Below are 21,314 nucleotides of genomic sequence, written 5' to 3'. Positions count from 1 at the left end.
AGAGCGAAGTTTAGCGCTTTGAACAATCCTATGAATCATTTAGAACAAACTTTTATTATGAGCCTCAAGTCGGCAATGAGATCGGTGGTTGAATCTGGGTGGCGCGCACAAAGGCGCCGATCGTCCTCAATATCTTCAACAACAAGATTTTGAGCCGTTATTGTGTCTTGTATACACATCTCTTTGTCGCAAAATTTCTCGCGTGTATTCTAGTGGCGTCTGTCTCTTTCTTACCTGCAAGACTCATTCAAGCCATGAAACAGAGAACAAGTAACAAAGATGTCTTCAACTATCGTCACAGTGTATATAGAGGCGATTTCCCCCTTGTAGAGTTACATCAACTACAGCACACCCAATCCAAGACCCAGCAACTCCAGTCAGCCCAGCACGTGTACATTTGTTGCAGTAACGCCGAGACCCAACCACATCTCTGTCCCACATGTCGAACCTGATCAAGGAATGCGAAGACCTCGTTGATGATGGCATTCCAAACGAGTTCAAGGAAGCAGATGCAACAATGATAGGCAAGAAACCAGAGGTACTTGTTAAATGGGGCCCTGTGACGCTCTGTGGTCAGCACACAGGCCCGGGCTACAAGAGCATCAATCTCAGACTTCCGGGCCTCAAGCAATGGCTCAGGAAGCTGGCGTCAAGCGGCATAGGACCTGCCGATGAGTATCAAGGTGTCAGGTACAAGTTCATTGACAGTAAGTGGCTAACCCCAAAAGCTCCCGATCCCAAGAGTATAAGTAAAGTACTAACTCAAGAACCCCACCCCAGACACAAGATCCGATACCGATTCCGATAGCTCGGTTTCCAACCTCTAGAAGTTCGAGGGATGATACAGAGACGACCCCCCCTTCCCCCCTCTCACATTAAATGCGGCAGAATCCTCAGAATCTACTATCTTACTTGCAATTGATCTGCCTCCTTAAGTAGCCCGAATTTTAAAGATATCCTACTAACTCTTACTTCAACACCTAATCCTATCCTTAACCTTAATCCTAGCCCTAATCCTAATGCTGCAATTACTCGTAGGCTTGTCGTTGCAAACTAACCACCTAACCAGGCTTTTGTAAATTACGCACTGGCTTGACACCCATCGCCTATGTTGTACTGATTTTCATAGCTTAGTTAAGTGGGCGGGGGGGGGGGGTCGTATTCATATCGTCAGGGGGTCGTCTCTGTATCATCCCTCCGAAGTTCACGAATAACGTGTAGAAAATATTGATGTCAGCACATTCATGATTGTTCTATTACATCACTCCGAAGCACACTTTTGATTCACGCAGGTCACCGCACATCCGCAGCTTTGCCTGAGATATCTTCTGGCATAGCTTATCGCCCTCGATAAACCCTTTTTGGGCTACACTTTCTGCGACAAATCGTGTATTACGTAGTTTATCAAGTGAAGGTCTGATCAATGATTTTGGCTATACAAAGTTCCAAGCCCAATTTCACTTCCATGAACCTCGAGTGACATAAGAAACTCATTGATTGTACATGATCGGCTTTCAAACTGTTTTATCTTTCTCAGCAATTCCAAGATCATGGTACCCCCACCACATTTAGCATAGACTCTGCCAAAGGACGGGACGGGTTGTCTTAATAAGTAGGCTTGTAGAGTAATGTACTTCTATGCTAACGTATATTATGAAGCAGGGAAAAGAGTTCCGATGACACTTCACGCGTCCTTCATCTGGGAATTATCTCATAAGTCTCAATCAACGCTCTCACGCTTGGGTGAGAAGAAGGTCGTAGCCATCCTGTAGGAACATTCGAAGTGGCATCGTGGGTATGAGTTCGAGATAGGTCAGAGAATGCGCCGACCCTTGACGTTAGTTACTGGCGATTCTGGAGAATAGGTGATTGTTGGGAGTATTGCGGAATGCGTTCACCAAGAATTAAGACATCGTGAGCAGATACCGCAATCAGAAGGATTGAGATAGGAGTCAACTGTTCGATTGACGTGTGAAGCAACATAACGGAATTTGGTAAGCGAGCAACTCATGAGTCGGTGACGTCGGGACAGCACCATTGGCAACAACGTAATTCCATGCATCTGGTTATCGTATGTGACTCAGATCTCACAGCCAGCACGATAAATATTGGAAGAGGAGAGAGAGCATAGTCTAAAATTTTTATAAGATTTAAAGTTTTCTCAGAGGCACTAATATCCCATGTGTAGGTAGAGGTAATATTTCTGGCTCAATTCAAGACGACATGAGAAATCGAGACTCTGGTGATCGCGAGAGTGCTTTCATTGTCCTCAATACTGTAGTAGGTAGTAGGTCTCCCAGCTAGCCCAGTGACCTATTCCTGTACTCTTAGAGGTTCTTGATTACAACGACGTGAGGCCAAGTGGCTCGTTTCCAGTCAGCCCTCTCTCTTTCAGCCTCTCGCTTCTCTTCGCCAGATATGCCGCATATTCTGGTTTGGGAACTCCGGTAGACTCCCAAATGTTGCCTTCAACCGCTCCCCATACCTCCAATTGCTCTTTGAAGTTCGCGTTTGGCTTGATCTTTCTCTTTCCGCCCACAAAGTCCAAGGCGGTGGCGAGGTCGTACTGATAAGTTTGCATGAGATACGAGATTATAGCCGTGGCAGACCGTGATACACCTCGGTCACAGTGGACGAGGACAGAACCAGATCCGGATTCCAGACGTTGCTTGATGAATTCGCAAATTTCTGCGAGCTCGGGCAGCAGATCCTGCGTCATACTGTCAGCACACTGCTTGTAGAGATGATTCCCTTCCAGAATGATCTCCTTGTACCAAGGCTGATTCCAATGAACCCATCTCCACACACTGATTGAGACCACGGCGGTAATGCTGTGCTCGTTGAGTATTTGGCGATCACGAGAACTCTTGCTGTCGCCGAGGTAAAGTCGGTCGGTAATCTTGGTGATTGGTGGGTTCGACATGGTGATCCTGAGGTGGGCTACGGAGACTGAGCCAGCTGTTGCTTAGCCTTGATTATGAAGTGGTGTCACTGTGGTGAAGTGGGGATTGCAGCTCCGCTTAGTGATCACAAAGATTCGTCGGGTGGTTTGACGAACAATAGAGCCAGGATGTGGAGATATGTGGAAGACGTGAGAACGAGTTCGTTGTTAAATAGGGAGAACAACAAAGAAGGTGGTTTAACTCAATACAAGACGTGGCACCGATTCACCTAGGAACAGCACATATTTGGATCACAAAGAATATGCGTTTCAGAGGATGAGTGATTGATAAAGGAGGCTTGGCACGATTCTGGTGGCGAGGGGCAGCTTTACAATAAAGGATCTCATGATGTTGACAGTTAATGAAATGATACATTTCATATTCGGAAAAGATTCACCTTGATATACTTACGCATGTCGATTAATTTACCAGAAAGGGTATTTTTCACTAACTTTTATGGAGATTGTTTTATCAAATCAAAATCTGTTGAGCCTGTGATTCTTCATCTGTTACTTGAAAATTGCCATGAAGCCATCGATCAAATTTTTTAAGATGCTTCAACAGAATAAGTGTCTAACCCACTTTACAGAAAAGTAAATAGATTCACAATATCTCTTCAACAATTTTTCTTGCCCCCAAAATGAAACCTATACATAACCAGGTCCCATCGTGCCCTTTCTCCCCGCTACGGGATACTTGAGAAAACATACTTTACACTACGATACACTACGGGATGATGATCTGATAAACATCCCGCAGTACAGCGCTGTAAAGGCTAAAGCGGAGATCCGTGAGTGGTCGAGCGCGCAACTTATTCTCCTAGCCAGCCGTGTCTTGGACTCTTGGTACGAAGAAGCTAGATCTGCTTCCTTGGCTACCAAATTTGGGACATACATAAACCTCAAGAGGGCTCGTGTGGTAAGATGGCTGGGATATTAGGTTTCTTGGACCTTTTTGGTCAGTTAAATTTAGTAGCCAAGATCGAACTCTGTCTGAGTTTTCCCTCTTCAGAGCACGGTAAATGTGAAGCAGCTCGGCCTCCTGCAGCGTCATTATTCACTATCTAAAATCCTAGGCTACTGGTTGGAGGAGCATATGCGGGGTTTCATCTGATGTCGAAGAAGTGTCTTTTGTGAAGCGGGATCTGCTTGGGTTGAGATTATGTTCCTGCTTTGGCGCTGGATGGTTTTGGGTGCTCATCATTCAACAGTGTTTGTTGTAACTCAACTCCAGTCACTGCTCGTCGTCCAACTTCCATGAATTACCATCCATCAAGTCATTACATACCTTTTTCCTTTTTGATATGTAAGTGTGCCTATTTCCCATGCCGAGTACGAAAATAGAACGAGATCCAAGCAAATATTTTGCAAGCTACCTGTGCACTGTCTGTTGGCACAGTCCGAGGACCTCGAAGTCGAGTGGATGAACTTGATTTCCTGTCCCCAAGCTTCTTTAGTCCCAATTTACGTGCATTTCTTAAACTTCTTTGGATTGTAAGTTAGGTGCCGAGCCAGAGACCCCAAAACTTAATTCTCGTGTATGCATGCTTTCGGGGGAAAGCGCTCCCTGGCAGTATGCAAGCCATGTATTCGTCTCTGATTAGCTAGTGTGCCTGAGTTGATCTTTTGACTGTCTTGTTCTGAATACTGCATCACTTAACTGGCCCATTACTTGCTCAAGCTATCCGAGTGAATTCTGCAGCACAACAATCACACCAGCCGGGATGACCAAAAAAAGACCAACCAAGTTCCGAATGTACTGCTCTTCGCATACTCACTTCAACACTAACAGTGAATTCAGGTGAACAGAATCAAGCTACGTAAGAGGCTGGAGATGCACGCGACCAGCTGTGCTCAGCAAGCCACTAACCCGCAATTCAAGATATCCAGCTCGTTATCCTAGTTAAGCTTACACACATTAATCAGATCATGTCATGTCAGGAACACTACAAATCTAAACTTAAACCTTAATCTTAAGATTGGCGTATTGGATGCGATCCTATCAAATGAAAGCGCTAAACTTATTGAACGTTAGTTCTACTAAATTCTCGCGCCCGCACGTGAGGCAGATTGAATGCCGGATTTTAGGTGGCAGAGGGGGTTAAATTTTTAACTTTTGCTAAGCGTTTTTCCTTGCTCTCTGATTGGTTAATAATGTTTTCCAATGATATAAGCAGCTACCTAACGCGATTTTATTAGGTGTAGCCTTTTGCCTTATAGCTTAAGGTATATATTAGATAAGATCTACCTTATGTCCGGCTACTTCACGTCTAGCTACCTTTAATAATAATAATAATAATAATAATAATAATAATAATAATAATAATAATAATAATAATAATAATAATAATAATAATAATAATAATAATAATAATAATAATAATAATAATAATAATAATAATAATAATAATAATAATAATAATAATAATAATAATAATAATAATAATAATAATAATAATAATAATAATAATAATAATAATAATAATAATAATAATAATAATAATAATAATAATAATAATAATAATAATAATAATAATAATAATAATAATAATAATAATAATAATAATAATAATAATAATAATAATAATAATAATAATAATAATAATAATAATAATAAAAGTGTAATTTAAGGAGAAGTTATAAAAGAAGCTATAATAGACGTTATCAAAAAGGTTATAAAAGTATTTATAAAAAGAGTTACTAATAAGTTTTAATAAGAAGTATTAAAGAAAGTATTTATAAAAAGTATTATAAAAAGTATTATAAAAAGTATTATAAAAAGTATTATAAAAAGTATTATAAAAAGTATTATAAAAAGTATTATAAAAAGTATTATAAAAAGTATTATAAGAAAAGTTATATAAGAAAAGTTATTATAAAGGATTATTAGAAGGAGCTATAGTTTATAAGGAGAGTTATAAAAAGAGTTATAAGAGTACTTATAAGAGATATTATTAAAAAGAAGTTATAAGTTATTTAAATAGTTTTTAAGATAGTTATAAGAGGAGTTATAAAAGTAATTATAAAAGGAGTTATTAGTATAAGTTATTATAATAAGTTATTAGTTATAAAAAGACTTATTAAAAGAGTTTTAAAAATTATTATAAAGAGACTAATAAAAAGCGTTATAAAAAGAGTTCTAAAAAGCAGTTTAAAGAGTATTATAAAAAGAGTTATAAAAAGAGTTATAAAAAGAGAGTTAAGAGAATTATAAAGAGAATTATAAAGAGAATTATAAAGAGAATTATAAAGAGAATTATAAAGAGAATTATAAAGAGAATTATAAAGAGAATTATAAAGAGAATTATAAAGAGAATTATAAAGAGAATTATAAAGAGAATTTATAAAGAGAATTTATAAAAGAAACTTATAAAAGAAGTAATAAAAAGATTTAAAAGAAGATATAAAGAAATATAAAAAAAGAATAATAAAAGAGGCTATAATTAAAATATAGTTAAGATCTCTTATATATTTAGTTCTATTACTTATTTCAACTAACTTTTTAATTTAATCTTTACTTAATCTTTAACTTATTATTACTTTATAGGATATTACTTAATTTCTTATTTAAATTCCTATCCTTTTTTTAAATTATCTTTTTAATCTCTTATTTAATCCCTTATTTAATCTCTTATTTAATCTCTTATTTAATCTCTTATTTAATCTCTTATATAATAATAGTTTTAACTTTTAAAATACTTTTCATTATTTCGTTTAAATAGTTAGTATAGTATTAAACCTTAATATTATATAGTATATTACGTAATTTAAGTGCCTAATAGAGATTTAGTAAGAACTAGCGTTCACTACTCCATTCAACGGTCAATGCCGCTTCGAGTGGCAGTCCTTTATACTCTCGATTTTGGGAATGGGTAACAGATCTTCCCCGCTTCCAACCTCGAGAATCGCATGATTGATGTGTAGTCTGTGCGGATAAAGTAGAGACTTTCCGCACCTCTTGCGCTAACGATATTCGAATACTCAAGAATGCCACATATAGGGTATTTTAGTTAGTCACGTTTCTTTAAGTTTAAAGATCGTCAGGTTACTACGTCAAGCTCCTGTCCAATCTATCCTAAGATATATAAGATTTGAAGATCAAAGGGATAAGCGAAGCCGATTAAGCTAGATATAGTAAACGAAAGGAGTATTATAGACGAATCTAAATATTCGTCCAAACGAACATTTCATCGTGATTTAGACCTATATATATAGCGAATATTCGTCGATCTATAGCATTGTAGTCGCAGCTATACCCTATTCTGAAATATTCGAAGACGACAGGGGCTAGCGGAAAGTCCCTAGTCTCCGTAGTCAAATTTTCGATTGGGTATTTGGAGGACGACTGGTGATGTCTTGTGGATGTTCCCCGCTCGCTTGTGCAGCTTAAGTAAAGTTGAGGCTTGCCGCCGGCATACGCCAAGATCCACACGGAGCCTCAGGGCGGGAGGGGTATTGACTTTAAATGGTCTTGGGGACGGGACGTGCCCGTTGACTTCTGCGACTGGTGTTGATGCTTAAGATCAGATGTTGGGAATGTACATTCCGGACCACGACAAAAGTTTTGTATCTGTTTACTTTTGCTAAATTTAGATTTTGAGAAGAGGATGAGGATAAACAAATGATACAGCTTTTAGAATACAGGTTTCAAGAATAGCTTTTCGAAGAAGGCAAGTCTTCAACTAAATGAGAATCAAGACTTGCTAGTTTACAAACAACTCAAAGATCTTGCTTACATACATTTAGAATATTCTGCATCCTCTTGGTTGGTGCACGGGGCAGCAAATCACTGCGCGTAGCGGATGATCATGCTCAGCTGCAGATACTCAAATTGAAAATAGTATAGACTTGGCGGACAAGACGAACATTGGCGACCAGAAGTAATCTTCATTGGATCTGCATTGGTAAGAGTAGCTGACTTGATACAGCATTGAGAAAGTGCTCGTGCCGCCGCGCTAGATTTCGCTGTGTCCTCACATGCAGCTAGATATCTCTAGTGAATCTGTAGATCCAAAGACGGCTTCAGTAACCAAATGCCATGAAAAATCAATGGTGAGTGTTGCCGACTAGGAATCGCAGATGAGAGAATATCAGATGCTCAAAGCAGGAGAAATTCTATAAAGACTCCCTCCTCTCCCACCTCAAGTCAAGTTCTAACCTCATCATCAAGATCACATCTTCCTCCTCCACAAAGCAAACCAAAACCAACCAGCACTCGCTTAGGCAACATCTCACTTCACATTCACTTCAATCAATTCTTCAACTCCCACATCCACCCCCCATCAAAATGCAGATCTCCAAACTCTTCACCGTCCTCCTCATCGCCATGGGTGTGGCCGCCGCCCCTGCCGCCAACCCTGAGCCAGCTCCAGGCGCAGCTCTTGAAGCCGGCGCTCCTGTCGAGGAGCGGAACCTCCACAAGTGCGGCAAGGGCTATACATACAGCCACAAGAAGAAGCAGTGCATCCCCAAGAACCAGTGCAAGAAGAAGTACTACAAGAAGAATGTGAGAAGGAGCCTGAAGCAGCGCACCCACCATGATAGTGACTCCGACTATTCGAGCTGCAGCGACAGTGATTATTAGATCAGGAGAGACTTTTTGGGAGAGTGAGGGTTGGCGGTGCGATGGCCAGGTTGGAGATTCGAGGATGGATATGGTGGTGCCCGAGGGGGATGGAAAGGCAAAATCAGGATGCAATCCTTCTGGACCCCATAAGAAAATTGGTGGACTTCCAGGTCTCAGTCATTACCGCGTCAGGGACTCTAGTCTCGGATTTCTTTCTTCTTGTAAATATACTACACGGCAACCAGGAAACAATGACACATAAAAGTGGCACACATAGCTCCCATCGAAAACATGTTTCTTCTCGTGTCTCTATCACCATCCCAAACAATAGTACGTATTTGTGGCATTCGCGTTCACTGTGACTGGCTTTGCTGGGATGATTTTCATTTGAAGTAAACAAATCACTAGAGCCGAGGAACATATCTTCAGGGGTCTTCTCGCTAAAGTCTCCACTGTAGCCGTAGGCCGCCCTATCAGGCAAGACAGTGCCTATCCAATTCGGTAATTGGTATTTTCACAGCTTCGCTCGAGATCCATCGACATTCTTCTGCAAAATACTGTCGATATATGCCATTGCTTGATACAGCCTCCTCTCTTGTTGCCTCGGCGCTATCACTTGCACAGAAAGCTTTGTGTTGAGGTAAACCTTCCTGTCAATGGTTTTTCCATCCCCTGGTATGATAATCAGTCTGTTGATAATGGCACTGCAAGGATGTCCGAAACTTACACAACTCCTTGTTCACCTTATCCCATGGATTTAAAGGATTGCCACCTCTGATTTCTTCATTTAAATCCTTCTCGTTAAAATCTCTCACTGGCAGAGTGCCAGCAGGATAATCCATAAGCACGAAGCTACTCGTGTATCCCAAAGAGTTCCAGCGGTCAATTGGTGGCACAGGGTGCGGGGCCACGGGACAAATCACTGCATCTACCTGCCTCCCTGTTTTCGGGTCTCGCCAAATTTTAAGCATCTCGGTCTCCAGTGCTGTTCTCTGAGCCTGAATATCCATCAAGCGGTCTGTTGGCATATGCTTTCCCCTCCTCATGCGAGTGCTCAGCCATTTGATTAATGGCTCACCTGTTGATTCGAGCAAATCGAAAGCGGTATTGCCACCTTCAACACCAAAGAACTTATTGGCGAGGGACTGCGTCTTTTGGAGCGCTGGTGCTGAAATTTCGATCACTTCAACGCCAGATGCGCGTAGTGCAGCAACGGTTTCATCGAGTACAGTTTTTATCGGAGGCAGAGGTGTCACTACACCATCTGTCCGTATGACGCCAAAAAGCGGCTTCTCTTGCATGAAGCCCTGCTCATCCCATAGGCCATAGGCAAGACTTGGGTCTCGGTCCCAGGGCTTAGCGTCAGATACAGCTTTAAGAAGGAGCTCGCAGTCTCGTATACTGACAGAGATGGGCCCAGCACTTGCACTCAAACCGATCCTGCTTGCTCCCTCTCTAGCACCACTTTCTTGACCCACGTACGGAACTCGCTGTACGCTTGGTTTGATACCATAAACCCCATTACACATTGCTGGGATGCGGATACTGCCTCCGACATCTGTACCGACTCCGAGAACGCTCCCGCGCATCCCAACCAGTGCTCCCTCGCCACCAGAACTTCCTCCAGCGGTGACCTTCCTATTGCTAGGATTCAGCACTCGTCCGAAGACGTTATTGTCCGAGTCGAGAGCTGCCAGAGTCTGGGGGACATTCGTCTTGCAATATAGAACAGCACCCAGCTCCAATAATATATCAACTAGCAAAGAGTTCTCCGCCGCGGGTTTTCCAACCAAGCTCGCAAATCCAATACAAGCATCGTAGCCTTTAACCTTGAAAGTATCTTTTAAAGATATGGGTACGCCATGGAGTGGACCAAGTGGTTTCCCTGTCCGCTTGTATTCTCCGTCAAGAAATCTTGCGCGTGCAATTGCCTCGTCAAAAAATATCTCTGTGAGGCAGTTGCAGACTTGCTGAGCTATGGCTGCACGCTTGCAGAATGCGATTGTTACTTCTTCAGCAGTGAGCGAGCGAGCTCGAATAGCTTCAGCAAGGGAGGTAGCATCATTGGAGGAGGTTATAGAGAGTTCGTGTGAGGTAAGGATGCCGCAACTTCGAGGGATCGTGCGAACATCAAGGACATCTGCAGAGGGGAGAGACTTTAGGAGCCATGAGGGAGGGATCCGGGACCGGAGTTCGGCACGTTTGCGCTGGGCTATTGCTTTCCAGGGAGCTTCCGAGGACATTGTGAATAGTTAAGAGTTTGTGACAATGCGATTGACTGACTCCCTGGTATAGAACAATAACGGATCATCGTGAGCGGACTAGGTGAAGCTGGGGAAAGTGGGGAGCGGTTGAGAGAAAGTTTGGCGGGGTAAACACTAGTTGCCGAGGCTAAAAATATTCCGTACCCGTTTCTATTTTGGATCCATACCCGAGCCCCAGCTAACCGAGCCCCTTTTGATCTTACCACAGTAAGGGTCATTCTTTTTCATGTTTGATAATTTTCCCTGATTTGAAACGTCAATACACCGGCGAAAATGATCACATGTGTGATGCATCCAATTTTGGAATCAGAAATCTGCAGAGACGCCCATTCAGGTATATTAATCACAAGCAAACCAAGAAAGGAAACGAAACTTCTGGACATCAAAGTGGTACGCTTTGATGATAATTATCGATTCCAGAATATTTTCTCTACTCAAGTTTTAACTCTCTTTCCAATCTCCTTTAAACCCAATAGATATTCACTACAAACAGAAGAACAATACAAGCAGATCTCAAGCCTTTCAGCGTCTAGGAGGTGCAACGAAACCTGGAACTGATGCTCTCCCACTCCGGAGTTGATCGATAAGAGCTTGGACATCTGTTGTCGCATTGCCTCCTGCAGCCTCCTCAGTAGCTGGTTTGGCGGCTGGCTTCTCAGCGGGCTTCGCTGCTTCAGTTTCATTCTTGTTGGCTCCACCTGCGGCGGCTTCGCCTTTACCTGCTTCGCCTTTAGCTGCCTCACCTGCGGCGGCTTCACCTTCACCCGCGGCGGCTTCTCCTTCACCTGCGGCGGCTTCTCCTTCACCTGCAGCTGCTTCACCCCCAGCAGCTGCTGCAGGTAGGAAGATACCTGTATCCAGTCAGTATTAATACAAAGCACCGAAGCTGTTCAATAACTTACCCCACTCGCCCTCAGCAGTGACATCCTTGTTGAGGTTCAAAGTAACCTCATTCTCCTCGGCTTCAAATTCAAGCTCTCCAAGAGTTTCCTCAATGACGAAAGAGCCAGTATCTGCACAGAGCTTTCCGATCTTTGCTTGTGTCAAATCCATTGCGGCAAGTGCTGCGTCTAGAGGGCTTCTGATTAGCGAGGTTAAAGGTGGTATAGAAAGTCACGTACTGGTGCCATCAAAGATGTAGTCAATCTTGGACAAAGTCAAACCGGCTCCTTTGCTTACGCCAAGCGCAACTTGGAACGAGCTGGGTTCGACAGCTACAAAGCCAGCTGGAGGTGCGGCGGGTGTCTTGTTCTCGGTGACTGGGGAGTACATTAGCGAATAGCACCGAGATATTCTATGAGTCCCTTACCGGTAAGTTCATCAGCGGCTTTTGATTGAAACTCGAATTCAAATGCACCAGTGGCCTGGAGTTCTGTTAGAATCTGTCTGCACTTTCAAGAATATTGACTTACCGATTTGGTGAAGACTGCATCTTGTTTGATATCACCCTGTGTATGTTAGCCGCTGCAATGAAGCCTCAATGAATTGCTTGCTTACTCCTTCAAGTGGAATAGCTGTGCCGAAAGCACCGACAAGTTCTTTTTCTAGGCTAAGGTCAGCCAGAATTCGAAGATGTTTTGACGTGATGTTGTCTGCCAAGCAGAGGACATTGAAGTCATTCCGTGATATAGGTACTCACCTCCTTCAAGCTTTGCTTCCTCGCCCTCGCCGGCCGCCGCCTCGCCTTCACCGGCCGCTGCCTCGCCTTCGCCGGCTGCTACCTCGCCTCCGGCCTCCTTGCCCGCCTCGACCTTTGCGGGCTCTGCGGCAACTTGTTCCTTGCCTGCTTCGCCTTTGGCTCCCTCGGCCTTTCCTGCTTCGACCTTCGCGGGTTCTGCAGCGACTTGTTCCTTGCTTGCCTCAGCTTTGGCTCCCTCAGCTTTTCCAGCAGCAGCAGAACCCTCCTTCTCCTCCTTGTTACGCTTGACTGGTACATCAATTGAAGTCCCCACGTTGCGAGAAACTACTGGGTACGAGATGGTATCGACTTGGGATCGTCTAACCGAGTGAGCAGGTAACGCAACAATGCTTGAGATCTGGACACCCAGAACGAAAACAGAGGAGAAACGCATGGTCGATGGTTGGGAGGATGAAGGTCGAGAAGTCTGGTTCCAACGTATTGAGTGGAAGATGGGAATGTATAAAAATCGGCCCAGCCGGTGGTGAATGGAACAAAAATAGTGGTAAAACGAATGGATCAACCACGAAGCGAACGAAGAGTATGGAGAAAAAAAATCATGAGAGGCTCAAGTCTGTACTTTAAAGAAACCGATGTGCAAGCATTCATGTAACATCGGCTGATATTTCATGCCAAGTTCTTGACAAGACAATATTTTTGCTTCATATCTGCCAAGTTGGGGTAAGTCTAGGCTCGAATTCCTCTGGAAACACGACTCCCACAAGCTGAACTCCATGTGTCGAAGCTTTTTGGGCTAAATGAGGGAGTGAACAACAGAAATATCTATTATTGGGTACATAACGACGAAACCAAGGTCAAAAATATCTCGAGGCGAGTTCAGATGGCAGATTGACAAGTTTCATCCCACTGACAATCCCCGTGGAGATGACTTGGCTGGCGGGAACTGGAGCAAGAAATAGCGACTTCCAAGAGAACCAAGTGATTCTCTCAGCCAAAGGTCATCTTTTTTGTGGGCGTCCCAGCATCTCGGCGGTGATAAGAAGTATTGGCGGACTCGGAAGTTGGCTTGTCCGTATGGAAAAAGGCTTGGAGTTTCAAGCCTTGCTGTGCTTTGAGCCCATACTGGATAATCCAGTTCATCGCGAAGTCAAAACTCCAACAGAGCAAGCAGAGCAAGACAGTAATTGTACAAAGACAGCAATTCGACAAGTAAATTCAGTCGATAATGATGGTAAGAGACATTTGAGACAAAGGCTTTCTTTACATACTGGCAACTTTTCATCCCTTGCTGATTTGACACTCGTTCGATCCAACTTTCAGACGGTGTCCAGGCCTGAGAGCCGGCTTGGGCTGTTTTTGTGGATCGCTAAATGAAAAGGGGCGGATGGCGGCTAGTCTTACGCCCAAGCGAGTTTCATCATGGATCCAACTGTCAGAGAAGACGATCACGTTTTGACTGTTCCACCATCGCCTCTTCCAGGATAGTACGAGATCAATACTGTGTTACATTTTGCTTGGTGCCCTCTGCTTTGGCAGGCGCTGCCGATTTTGCCTCGGCCACGTGTTGTGAATGATTCGGCAATCAGTTGTCAGCGCAATGTGTTGGTGTTGGAAGACTGTGCTCTTGAACTGCCTCCACTTTCATTTATTCATGGCAGTCAATTAAGCTCCTCAATTCATATCTGTAGGGCACTCAAGCTTTAGCTGTATATTGATTCGGATAATAACGCTCATTCTGACATCGCCTGAACATTGAGATGGCACCACAGGCTAATCGTAGGACCACAGACCCTACCCAACCGGCAAAGCTGCGCCTCTGGGTAGGGCGCACCAAAAAGCAAACGCGCATCAAAAAGCAAGATTTTTTAGGGGCTTCGCTACAGAAAGCACAGGCTTCACCAGCTTTGCCGGAGGGTCGTGGTCTCTGATCCGACAATTATAGGAATCTCGAACTTTCTTTTTCAGCAGTACCAGAGCTCTAACCAATGAAAGATTTGAAATCTGAAGTTTTGATAATGTCGTATGCAATTGCTCGCAAAGATATCTCGTTTGGAGCAGACTTCAGACGCTGCGAAACCGTGAAACCTTCTCAGCTTGGACCCTGCCATTTAAGCGAAGCATGTTTGGGTGTATTGTTGGCATATCGCGGGGTCATCCTAACCAGGTGGACGGAAAAACTACCCATCTCCTGGATGAACTCCACCGTATCGTCGTCTCAAGTGGAAAGTCTCCGCCTTAGAGAGCCGCAAACCATAGCAGACGGAGCACATAAAGAGGAGGTCATGTCGCAGCCAAGAAGGACCAAGAGATTTACAATTGCTGCCAAGTTGAGTCTTCGGATCAATTCCACCAAAATTCATGTTTGGTAAGCTTTTTTGCCTTCTTCAGCCAAAGAGAATTGGCTTCTTTCAGTCTGGTCAGACTGCGGCCAAGACCGCCTCCCCGTCTCTGAAGCTGGTAGCATTTCGGATTTGCATCGGTGAGGGTGTTTTCGATCGAGCATGGTTCGTGTTCGGCCTGGTCAGTGTTCACCCGATCATATGTGATATTTGTTTCCTATAAGATGAATCGATTCTGCCAGTTCTCACTATTCTTTTCTCTCCAGTTCAATAAGAATCATTAATCCGTTCTACTGTTCATTCTTTCTCCACACAGCTGTGCTGTTTTACTTCACCTACTCACTTTAACGTCTACATTCATTCTTTTGCCCTTTCATCTACCAATAATCTTTCAACAATACACCTTCAAAATGCAGTTCTCCGCCATTTTCGTTGCCACCTTTGCAGCTCTTACAATTGCTGCTCCTACCGGACCAAAAGCCAAGCGTGCTGCTGTTCTGGCCACTCAAACTTACGATGAGTAAGTAACAGCAGTGCCATACTTCTACAAAGTTTTCGCTAATTAAATCTCTAGGATTTCTATCTCAGGAGGCGTTGCTGGAGATGCTGAGGCCGAGGCCATCGCTGTTTTGACCAACAACGGAGCTCTGGACCTGAACGACCTGGCGAATGTTGACCCTGCCGATATCGAATTCTTGGGATCAGTCAATGACATCGCCAACGACGCCGAGACCGATGCCTTCAACGTCGCCATTGAGGCCGCTACTGGTGACGAGAAAGTCGCTCTCCAGAACGGCAAGATAAAGAACAAGGTTCTCAAGCTTGAGGCAACCGTCATTGAGCTCCAAGCAAAGGCTGCTCAAGGAGAGGACACAGCCGATAAGCTCGCTGAGGAGCAGAAGAAGTTGAACAACAACATTGCTTTGGACACGAAGGCGGCCGGACAACCCAGCACCAAGTTGAGCTTCGACGCAAGCACCGCATAAACAGACAATTGGATACCAGTACTACTACAACATTTTTCCAACTCGGACTTTGTTCTCTATCATAAAGGCTAATTTATGGGAAATGTTTTTCACCTGCCACGATGTGGACTCTCGCTGTTGGGAGAAGATGAAGGATTTTTGAGGAGGAATGGGAGATGAACCAGGGTTCGAGTCGGTGTACCGTCACTTAGTGGGTAGGCGAAGAATTGAAGCTTCGCTGGCGTTGCATTTTTGATGGAAGGAATGAGTTTCTCTGACCCTTGAATGTGAATGTTTGATTGTTTTTGTTTGTGACTAGCCAGTTCTACTGCTTCCTAACTTGAAATCTGATCGCGGGAGTGCGGGGTGATCAAAACAGTCGGTAAATCCAAACACGTCTCTTCTGGGATGCTTTCATCATGCATTACATAGATCCATGCTGCCTCAATTACTGTAGAACTTTGTAGCTTCTCCTTACAGGCCGGCTTCGGTACACCATTCTTACAGCCTTAACGTCTGGTGATCGTGGCGATCGACTTGTTTTGTTAAGCGAGTCCCCTAAATATGGAACAGCAGCAGTCCGAAACGCATGATTTTTCTTCCTGAGATCACAAACATAATCGCCACTATCTCTCTTGGCTATTCAATGCATCGGAAATATTCGCTGATACCAAACATTGTAACAAGAAAGATTCTTCCACCATTAAGGTGAAAAGCGCTCTTCTTTGATGAAGGATGCGGCAGTATGATCTAGGAAGTCCAGCAAGTCGGACAGAGATAAATTCCAACGTGATAGCAGAGTACTGAGAGTGGCGTGTACAGGTTTAAAGACAGCCCTTCTGGTTCGGCCTCGGAAAATTCAGGGTACAATTTCGGGAAAGGAATTGAAGGTTCCGACGGAAAAGTCGATGGAAAACCGGAAGCTGATCCAGTGCGAGTATTTCTGACTCCTGCAGAAGCACATCGTCGTTCACGACGCTGAGGCAAGCGTCAGAAAGGTAGAATCCCATGGGCACGTAAATTCAGCAAACAGAAGTTCCAGCGTGCCAATTTCAACTACCCTGCTCAATCCGTCAACTTCAAACCAGATCTTAATTACTCAAAACGGAATTGAAGAAAGCTTGTAAGATTTGCCGCTGATTGGATGAAAGCCTTGAAGTAAACAAAGCCAGCCACTTTTCTTGAAGTGGATGCTTAATGAGATGGAGGCTACTTTATCATGCATGCGTGGTGAAATGGTTCCACCTGCTAGATTCTATGAAAGTGTCCATCATACTGTGAAAATCCGCAACAAATGCAGGGAAGCGGAAGATTGCTATGGTGAAGAAGGCAAGCGCGGGGTGCGCCGCAAGGCATATCGCGAAGGGGAGGAAACTCGGGAAAAGGAACAAAACAAGAAATTTGAACTGCATTATACAATGACTTCCCACACAAAACGATAGAATTGGAAGCAAAAAGTAAATCTCTTTGAGCCACGCAGGGGTCGCTGGACGATTATTAGTTCAGGATCATGGAAGGTAGTGTGAGTGTGAATAGTACTTACAACCTACAATCTTTTGATTCGAAGTCAAACGCCTTGCCATTGGGCCAGTAGCCCGTGATATATATATCAAGAGATACAAAAGAAGTGTCTAAGTGGAACTCTACAGGTAAATTAAAACAATTTGCTGTGCGGTGGATACACGGTAGATACATGGTGGATACTGACCGCTAGATCGCCCGTCCCTCGGCTGCGTGGGACCAGCTGATACCTGGGATTGGTGAGTTCAAAGAGTTCGTCACTTCTGAGTTGTAACAAGAAGATCGAGATCTTATGCGGCAGAGATCCGACTAAGTGCCAGATGATAGTTGCATTTGGTGGCTGACGTAGATTTTGTTGGGTCCTGTTTGATTCTACCTTACCAGCGAATATCTACATCCCCACATTTCCTCTTTTCCCACCCCGTTTACTTCTCTCAATATGTCCTTGCAGCACTCTCTTCGTCTGTACCAAACTCCTCTTCTGCTTGTACTTGGCCTTTCCAAGCGTCATCAAGAAATTCTTCTTCCGGGCCTTTTCCTTATTTGTTGTACTCTTGCCTTCAGAATCCTTCTTCTGTCTCCTCAAAGCTTGCGTACTCTTATGTTCGCCTCTCTCGCCCTTGCCTTCTCTTGCTAAAGCAATCATCTCCTCTTTTGTGCTCTTTCGCAGCTTGGAAAAGCCTTCGATTTGATCAGCCGTCAGAGCATCGTCTGCATGTCGATCTGCAATCTCCTTCAATCGCTGGGTGTGCGATTTACTGCTCTTGCCCATAGCCTTGTCAAGACTGGCCTCCAAACGTAATTCTTGCAACTTCGCCAGATCGGCAGGAGTAAGAATCTTCGTGGTCGCAAGTTTCGAGATCTTTTTCTCGAGAGCTTTCTCCTCGTTTTCTTTCTCTTCTTCTTTGGAAACCTTGGCATCAAGCTTCGCTTTCTTGGGATTCGGCCTGTCATCCTCACTATCACTGATTTCGATCTCAGCATCACTCTCCACGTTGATCCATCCACCAGAGTCGTCGCTAGCATCGGATTCGGCATCCCAGTTCTCCCAACCTTTGCCCTCTTCCTCTTCCTCTTCATCTGAATCGTCCTCGTCCGTTCCAAGTTCAGGCAATCCGGCTTCTTCTCGTTTCCGCTTCCTCTCATTTCTCTTCCACTCTTCGAGAAGCTCGAGACCCTCGATACTACCGACTTCTTGTTCTCCAAATCTGCGCTCCTTAATAGACCCGGTTTTGATCCCCATTGTTGCCTTCTTGCCTCTATCTCTCTTCTTTAGCAGATCAGCACCAACTTCTCTGTACAGGGACAATAATCCCTTCGCAGCCATCATTGTGCCCTTGTCCTTACTTTTTCTGTACATAACCAGATCTTGTAAAAGGGTATCATTCATCGACAGCGGTTGTCGGACACAGATCTCCCGAATCGCGTTCAAGCCTGCCGATGCGACTTCCGATGCTGAAGCTTCCGACACGAATTCGTTTGCGATCTTCTGGACTAATGGCTCGAGGGCATCAGGTGGGACTAGGTCATGTGTGGCTTGGGCGAGGGAGGCAAGGAATGATGTAACCGACGGCTGTCGAGGCGTGAGGTATTTGATAAAGTAGGAATACAATGAGATGACGGTCAACTTGTGCAAGCCAACTAATCGGGAAACCAGTTGCAGAACCAGCAGCTTCTGCTCCAAGTTCAGCTTCGATTTGGAGTTCTGGAGATGTTTCGAGAAAAGAGTTTCAGCGAATCCTTGGGGATCGTGTAGCAGATGTAGCGCTGAGAAGTTGAGAGGGTGTGGTTGATGCTTCTTCTTCTCGACCTTTTTGACCTTCTTGGCTGCCTCTTCCAGATTCTTCTTCGTTTTTCGACTCTTCTTGTTGATGCCTGCTTGATGCTTCAACTTGCCCATGTCAATGGCGTTGTCATCGTCACTACTGTCATCTTCCAACGCCTCTTCTCGCTCCTTGTCTCCTCCCAGAAAGAATCTCACGCCGCCTCCAATGACTTTCTCGTTGTCTGCAAGAGCGGCCTCCTTCATGATCTCAACCGCTTTCGAGTCTGTCCATATTTGACGTTTCCATAACTCTCTTGTGATCTTGACTGCCCAAATACCCTTCTGCGATGCTCGGTCAGCTGTAAGAAGGTTGTGGAGTGCGGTTTGAATAGTTCGGTTCAACCGATGGTTGGTAGATTTCGAATTTGAGGTTCGCAGATCAGATATGATTCGCGAAAACAGTAAGCTCCGAAGAGTCTTGCTGGGAGTTGTCACCAGGATAGGAAACAACGTATTGAGCAGGTTCGCAGAATCGATTATGTCCTTCTTGCGCAACAGAACTAAGCTTCCAACAATCTTCTCCCGCAATTCGCTGTCAAGTTCCGCGTGGTGCAAGGTAAGTAAAGATTTTAGGTCCTCTGGAAATTCCTTGGTATCTTCTGGAAAGCAGTCTGCGACGTGCGCAATAAAGTCGATCAAGTCGTGAAAAGAGACGATGCCACTGGAAGCAGCTGTTGTGGGAGAGACCAGGAAGATGTCGCGCTGGGACACATATTGTTCGAATTGTTTCTGGAAGTCCTCGCGATATGATCTGAGCAGCGTTAGCATACTGCTTGACACAGAGGAAGGAGGCTCAGAGCTCACCGTGGATCTCGGCGAACTTTGTACTGCAGACTCGACCTAAAGACACTTCAGTGTAAGCCAAATTAGAATATCAGAGGTTGCTAACAGATCTGCGTCCACCTTGTCAAGCGCTCCTACCCGTTTCTTGACCATTGTGATTGTAAGAGGCGAGAAGGTGGGCGATTATGGTCAGAATGCCTTCATGTGCTCCTGCTCCCCAAAAATATTTCTGCTATCAATTATCTTAGCGTAGATGGCCCCAGCTAGCGTCTGGAGGTAGACGTCACGTGAACCCCCACCAAAGCTCACCTCCCTTCATTAGCCGAGTGCTTCTCACTTTTTGCTCTATCATCTCAAAAAGTGATAAAAACATTTGCTTGCGTCTGGGACGGCTTCAAGATCCAGATTTGGCTACATTCCACTAATCACTTGCAACAGTGAGAATTCATGGGTTGCTATCTTTGTCGTTAATATCAGCCCAAGCCATCCGTAGCACCTGCCAGGCCAGAGAACCCATCTAAAGTCATAAGTCATAAGTCATCAGTCGTACCAGAAGTATCAGGATGTCCAACAGTGCCACAAGGTAAGTAACCATAACCTGCTCTCCCAAAGAACGGATATAAAAATGCCCCACCAACCTTAAGCAAACCTTAATCGTCAACAGAATATCTAGGTTCTCCATACCTCCTCCCACTACTGTCACCATCCCTCCTGACATATACGCTCCTCACCCTTCTCGTAGTTGTCCCAGTGACCCAGCCGAATAAGCTATGACCCCACCCAGATCTTCTTCTGTTCCTCATCCAAGTACTGTCACTGCGACTTCCACTTGAGGTACTCAAGCTCGGTTTTCGCTCTCGTCTCGAGTACGTTCTGCGTGGGACTGCTACTGGGTATCCTCTGTAGTTGCGCCGATTGAAGGTATCTCCATAACGACGCCGATAAGATGAGGGAGAAGAAGAGGAAGATGATGAGGTATCGGAATCGTAATATCTGCCGGTCCAACGCTGCATAGGGGGTCAACTTCCTACTCAGATGTGAGATATAAGCCAGGAACTCACAACAGCATTGCGGTAACCATAGCAGCACTTCCAGATAAAGATCATGAGCAACAAAGCTCCGGCCAATGCTCCAATAGTAGCGCCGATAACAACGCCAGTGTTGTCACTTGGATCGCTTGAGCCGGAAGCGATAACTGGATCTGGAGTAGAGAGTGGCGTTGTAACCACTGTTGGATCCGCTTGAGTAGGAACGTTGGTCGCTCCACCGCCCAAGTTCACAATAGTCGTGAAAGTTGTTGTAGCTCGAGTGACAGTCAGGGTTATGGGTCTGAGCTGAGCATCATTCTGTCTGGCCTCTAGATGAGGCTGAACTTCGACATTGGATCGCAAAGGTGCCATTGACTCAAGATTTGGGTCGAGAACGTCTCCAGGACTTGGAGATAAAGAATAGGAGGATCATGATGATCAGG

General features: G+C 44.5%; 8 protein-coding genes across 8 annotated transcripts; 3 read left to right on the top strand and 5 right to left on the bottom strand.

Moving 5' to 3' along the window:
* Positions 1-439: 439 nt before the first annotated feature.
* Positions 440-827, top strand: ONS95_000363 (uncharacterized protein; the record flags this gene model as incomplete). The annotated part of the gene is made up of 2 exons (XM_058493516.1): positions 440-707; positions 781-827. The coding sequence occupies 2 exons, from the start codon at positions 440-442 to the stop codon at positions 825-827; spliced, it is 315 nt and encodes a 104-aa protein (XP_058363716.1).
* Positions 828-2,295: 1,468 nt separating this feature from the next.
* Positions 2,296-3,077, bottom strand: ONS95_000362 (uncharacterized protein). The gene is made up of 2 exons (XM_058493515.1): positions 2,775-3,077; positions 2,296-2,710 (listed from the first exon to the last, which is right to left on the bottom strand). Exons 1-2 carry the CDS (start codon positions 2,796-2,798, stop codon positions 2,342-2,344), a joined length of 393 nt encoding a protein of 130 aa, XP_058363715.1. The 5' UTR covers positions 2,799-3,077; the 3' UTR covers positions 2,296-2,341.
* A 4,723-nt stretch (positions 3,078-7,800) lies between these two features.
* On the top strand, positions 7,801-8,525 carry ONS95_000361 (uncharacterized protein; the record flags this gene model as incomplete). The annotated part of the gene is made up of 2 exons (XM_058493514.1): positions 7,801-7,821; positions 7,870-8,525. The coding sequence occupies exon 2, from the start codon at positions 8,229-8,231 to the stop codon at positions 8,523-8,525; it is 297 nt and encodes a 98-aa protein (XP_058363714.1). The 5' UTR covers positions 7,801-7,821; positions 7,870-8,228.
* ONS95_000360 (uncharacterized protein) lies at positions 8,186-10,851 on the bottom strand. Its single transcript, XM_058493513.1, has 2 exons — positions 9,235-10,851; positions 8,186-9,179 (listed from the first exon to the last, which is right to left on the bottom strand). Exons 1-2 carry the CDS (start codon positions 10,748-10,750, stop codon positions 9,022-9,024), a joined length of 1,674 nt encoding a protein of 557 aa, XP_058363713.1. The 5' UTR covers positions 10,751-10,851; the 3' UTR covers positions 8,186-9,021.
* Positions 10,852-10,990: 139 nt separating this feature from the next.
* ONS95_000359 (uncharacterized protein) lies at positions 10,991-14,062 on the bottom strand. The gene is made up of 7 exons (XM_058493512.1): positions 12,411-14,062; positions 12,269-12,315; positions 12,184-12,219; positions 12,081-12,135; positions 11,893-12,030; positions 11,674-11,841; positions 10,991-11,622 (listed from the first exon to the last, which is right to left on the bottom strand). The coding sequence occupies exons 1-7, from the start codon at positions 12,841-12,843 to the stop codon at positions 11,294-11,296; spliced, it is 1,206 nt and encodes a 401-aa protein (XP_058363712.1). The 5' UTR covers positions 12,844-14,062; the 3' UTR covers positions 10,991-11,293.
* Positions 14,063-15,159: 1,097 nt separating this feature from the next.
* ONS95_000358 (uncharacterized protein) lies at positions 15,160-15,735 on the top strand (the record flags this gene model as incomplete). The annotated part of the gene is made up of 2 exons (XM_058493511.1): positions 15,160-15,269; positions 15,324-15,735. 2 exons carry the CDS (start codon positions 15,160-15,162, stop codon positions 15,733-15,735), a joined length of 522 nt encoding a protein of 173 aa, XP_058363711.1.
* A 1,891-nt stretch (positions 15,736-17,626) lies between these two features.
* Positions 17,627-19,996, bottom strand: SDA1 (Severe Depolymerization of Actin; the record flags this gene model as incomplete). The annotated part of the gene is made up of 3 exons (XM_058493510.1): positions 17,627-19,811; positions 19,865-19,900; positions 19,950-19,996. The coding sequence occupies 3 exons, from the start codon at positions 19,994-19,996 to the stop codon at positions 17,627-17,629; spliced, it is 2,268 nt and encodes a 755-aa protein (XP_058363710.1).
* Positions 19,997-20,493: 497 nt separating this feature from the next.
* Positions 20,494-21,243, bottom strand: ONS95_000356 (uncharacterized protein; the record flags this gene model as incomplete). Its single annotated transcript, XM_058493509.1, has 2 exons — positions 20,494-20,850; positions 20,905-21,243. The coding sequence occupies 2 exons, from the start codon at positions 21,241-21,243 to the stop codon at positions 20,494-20,496; spliced, it is 696 nt and encodes a 231-aa protein (XP_058363709.1).
* Between the last annotated feature and the right edge of the window lie 71 nt (positions 21,244-21,314).

The sequence above is a fragment of the Cadophora gregata genome, assembly GCF_030347475.1.
Source record: "Cadophora gregata isolate MNR1 chromosome Unknown scaffold_1, whole genome shotgun sequence".
Lineage (NCBI taxonomy): Eukaryota > Fungi > Ascomycota > Leotiomycetes > Helotiales > Ploettnerulaceae > Cadophora > Cadophora gregata.
Note: the sequence above shows the minus strand (reverse complement) of the source record. Positions and strands in the feature narration are given on the sequence as shown.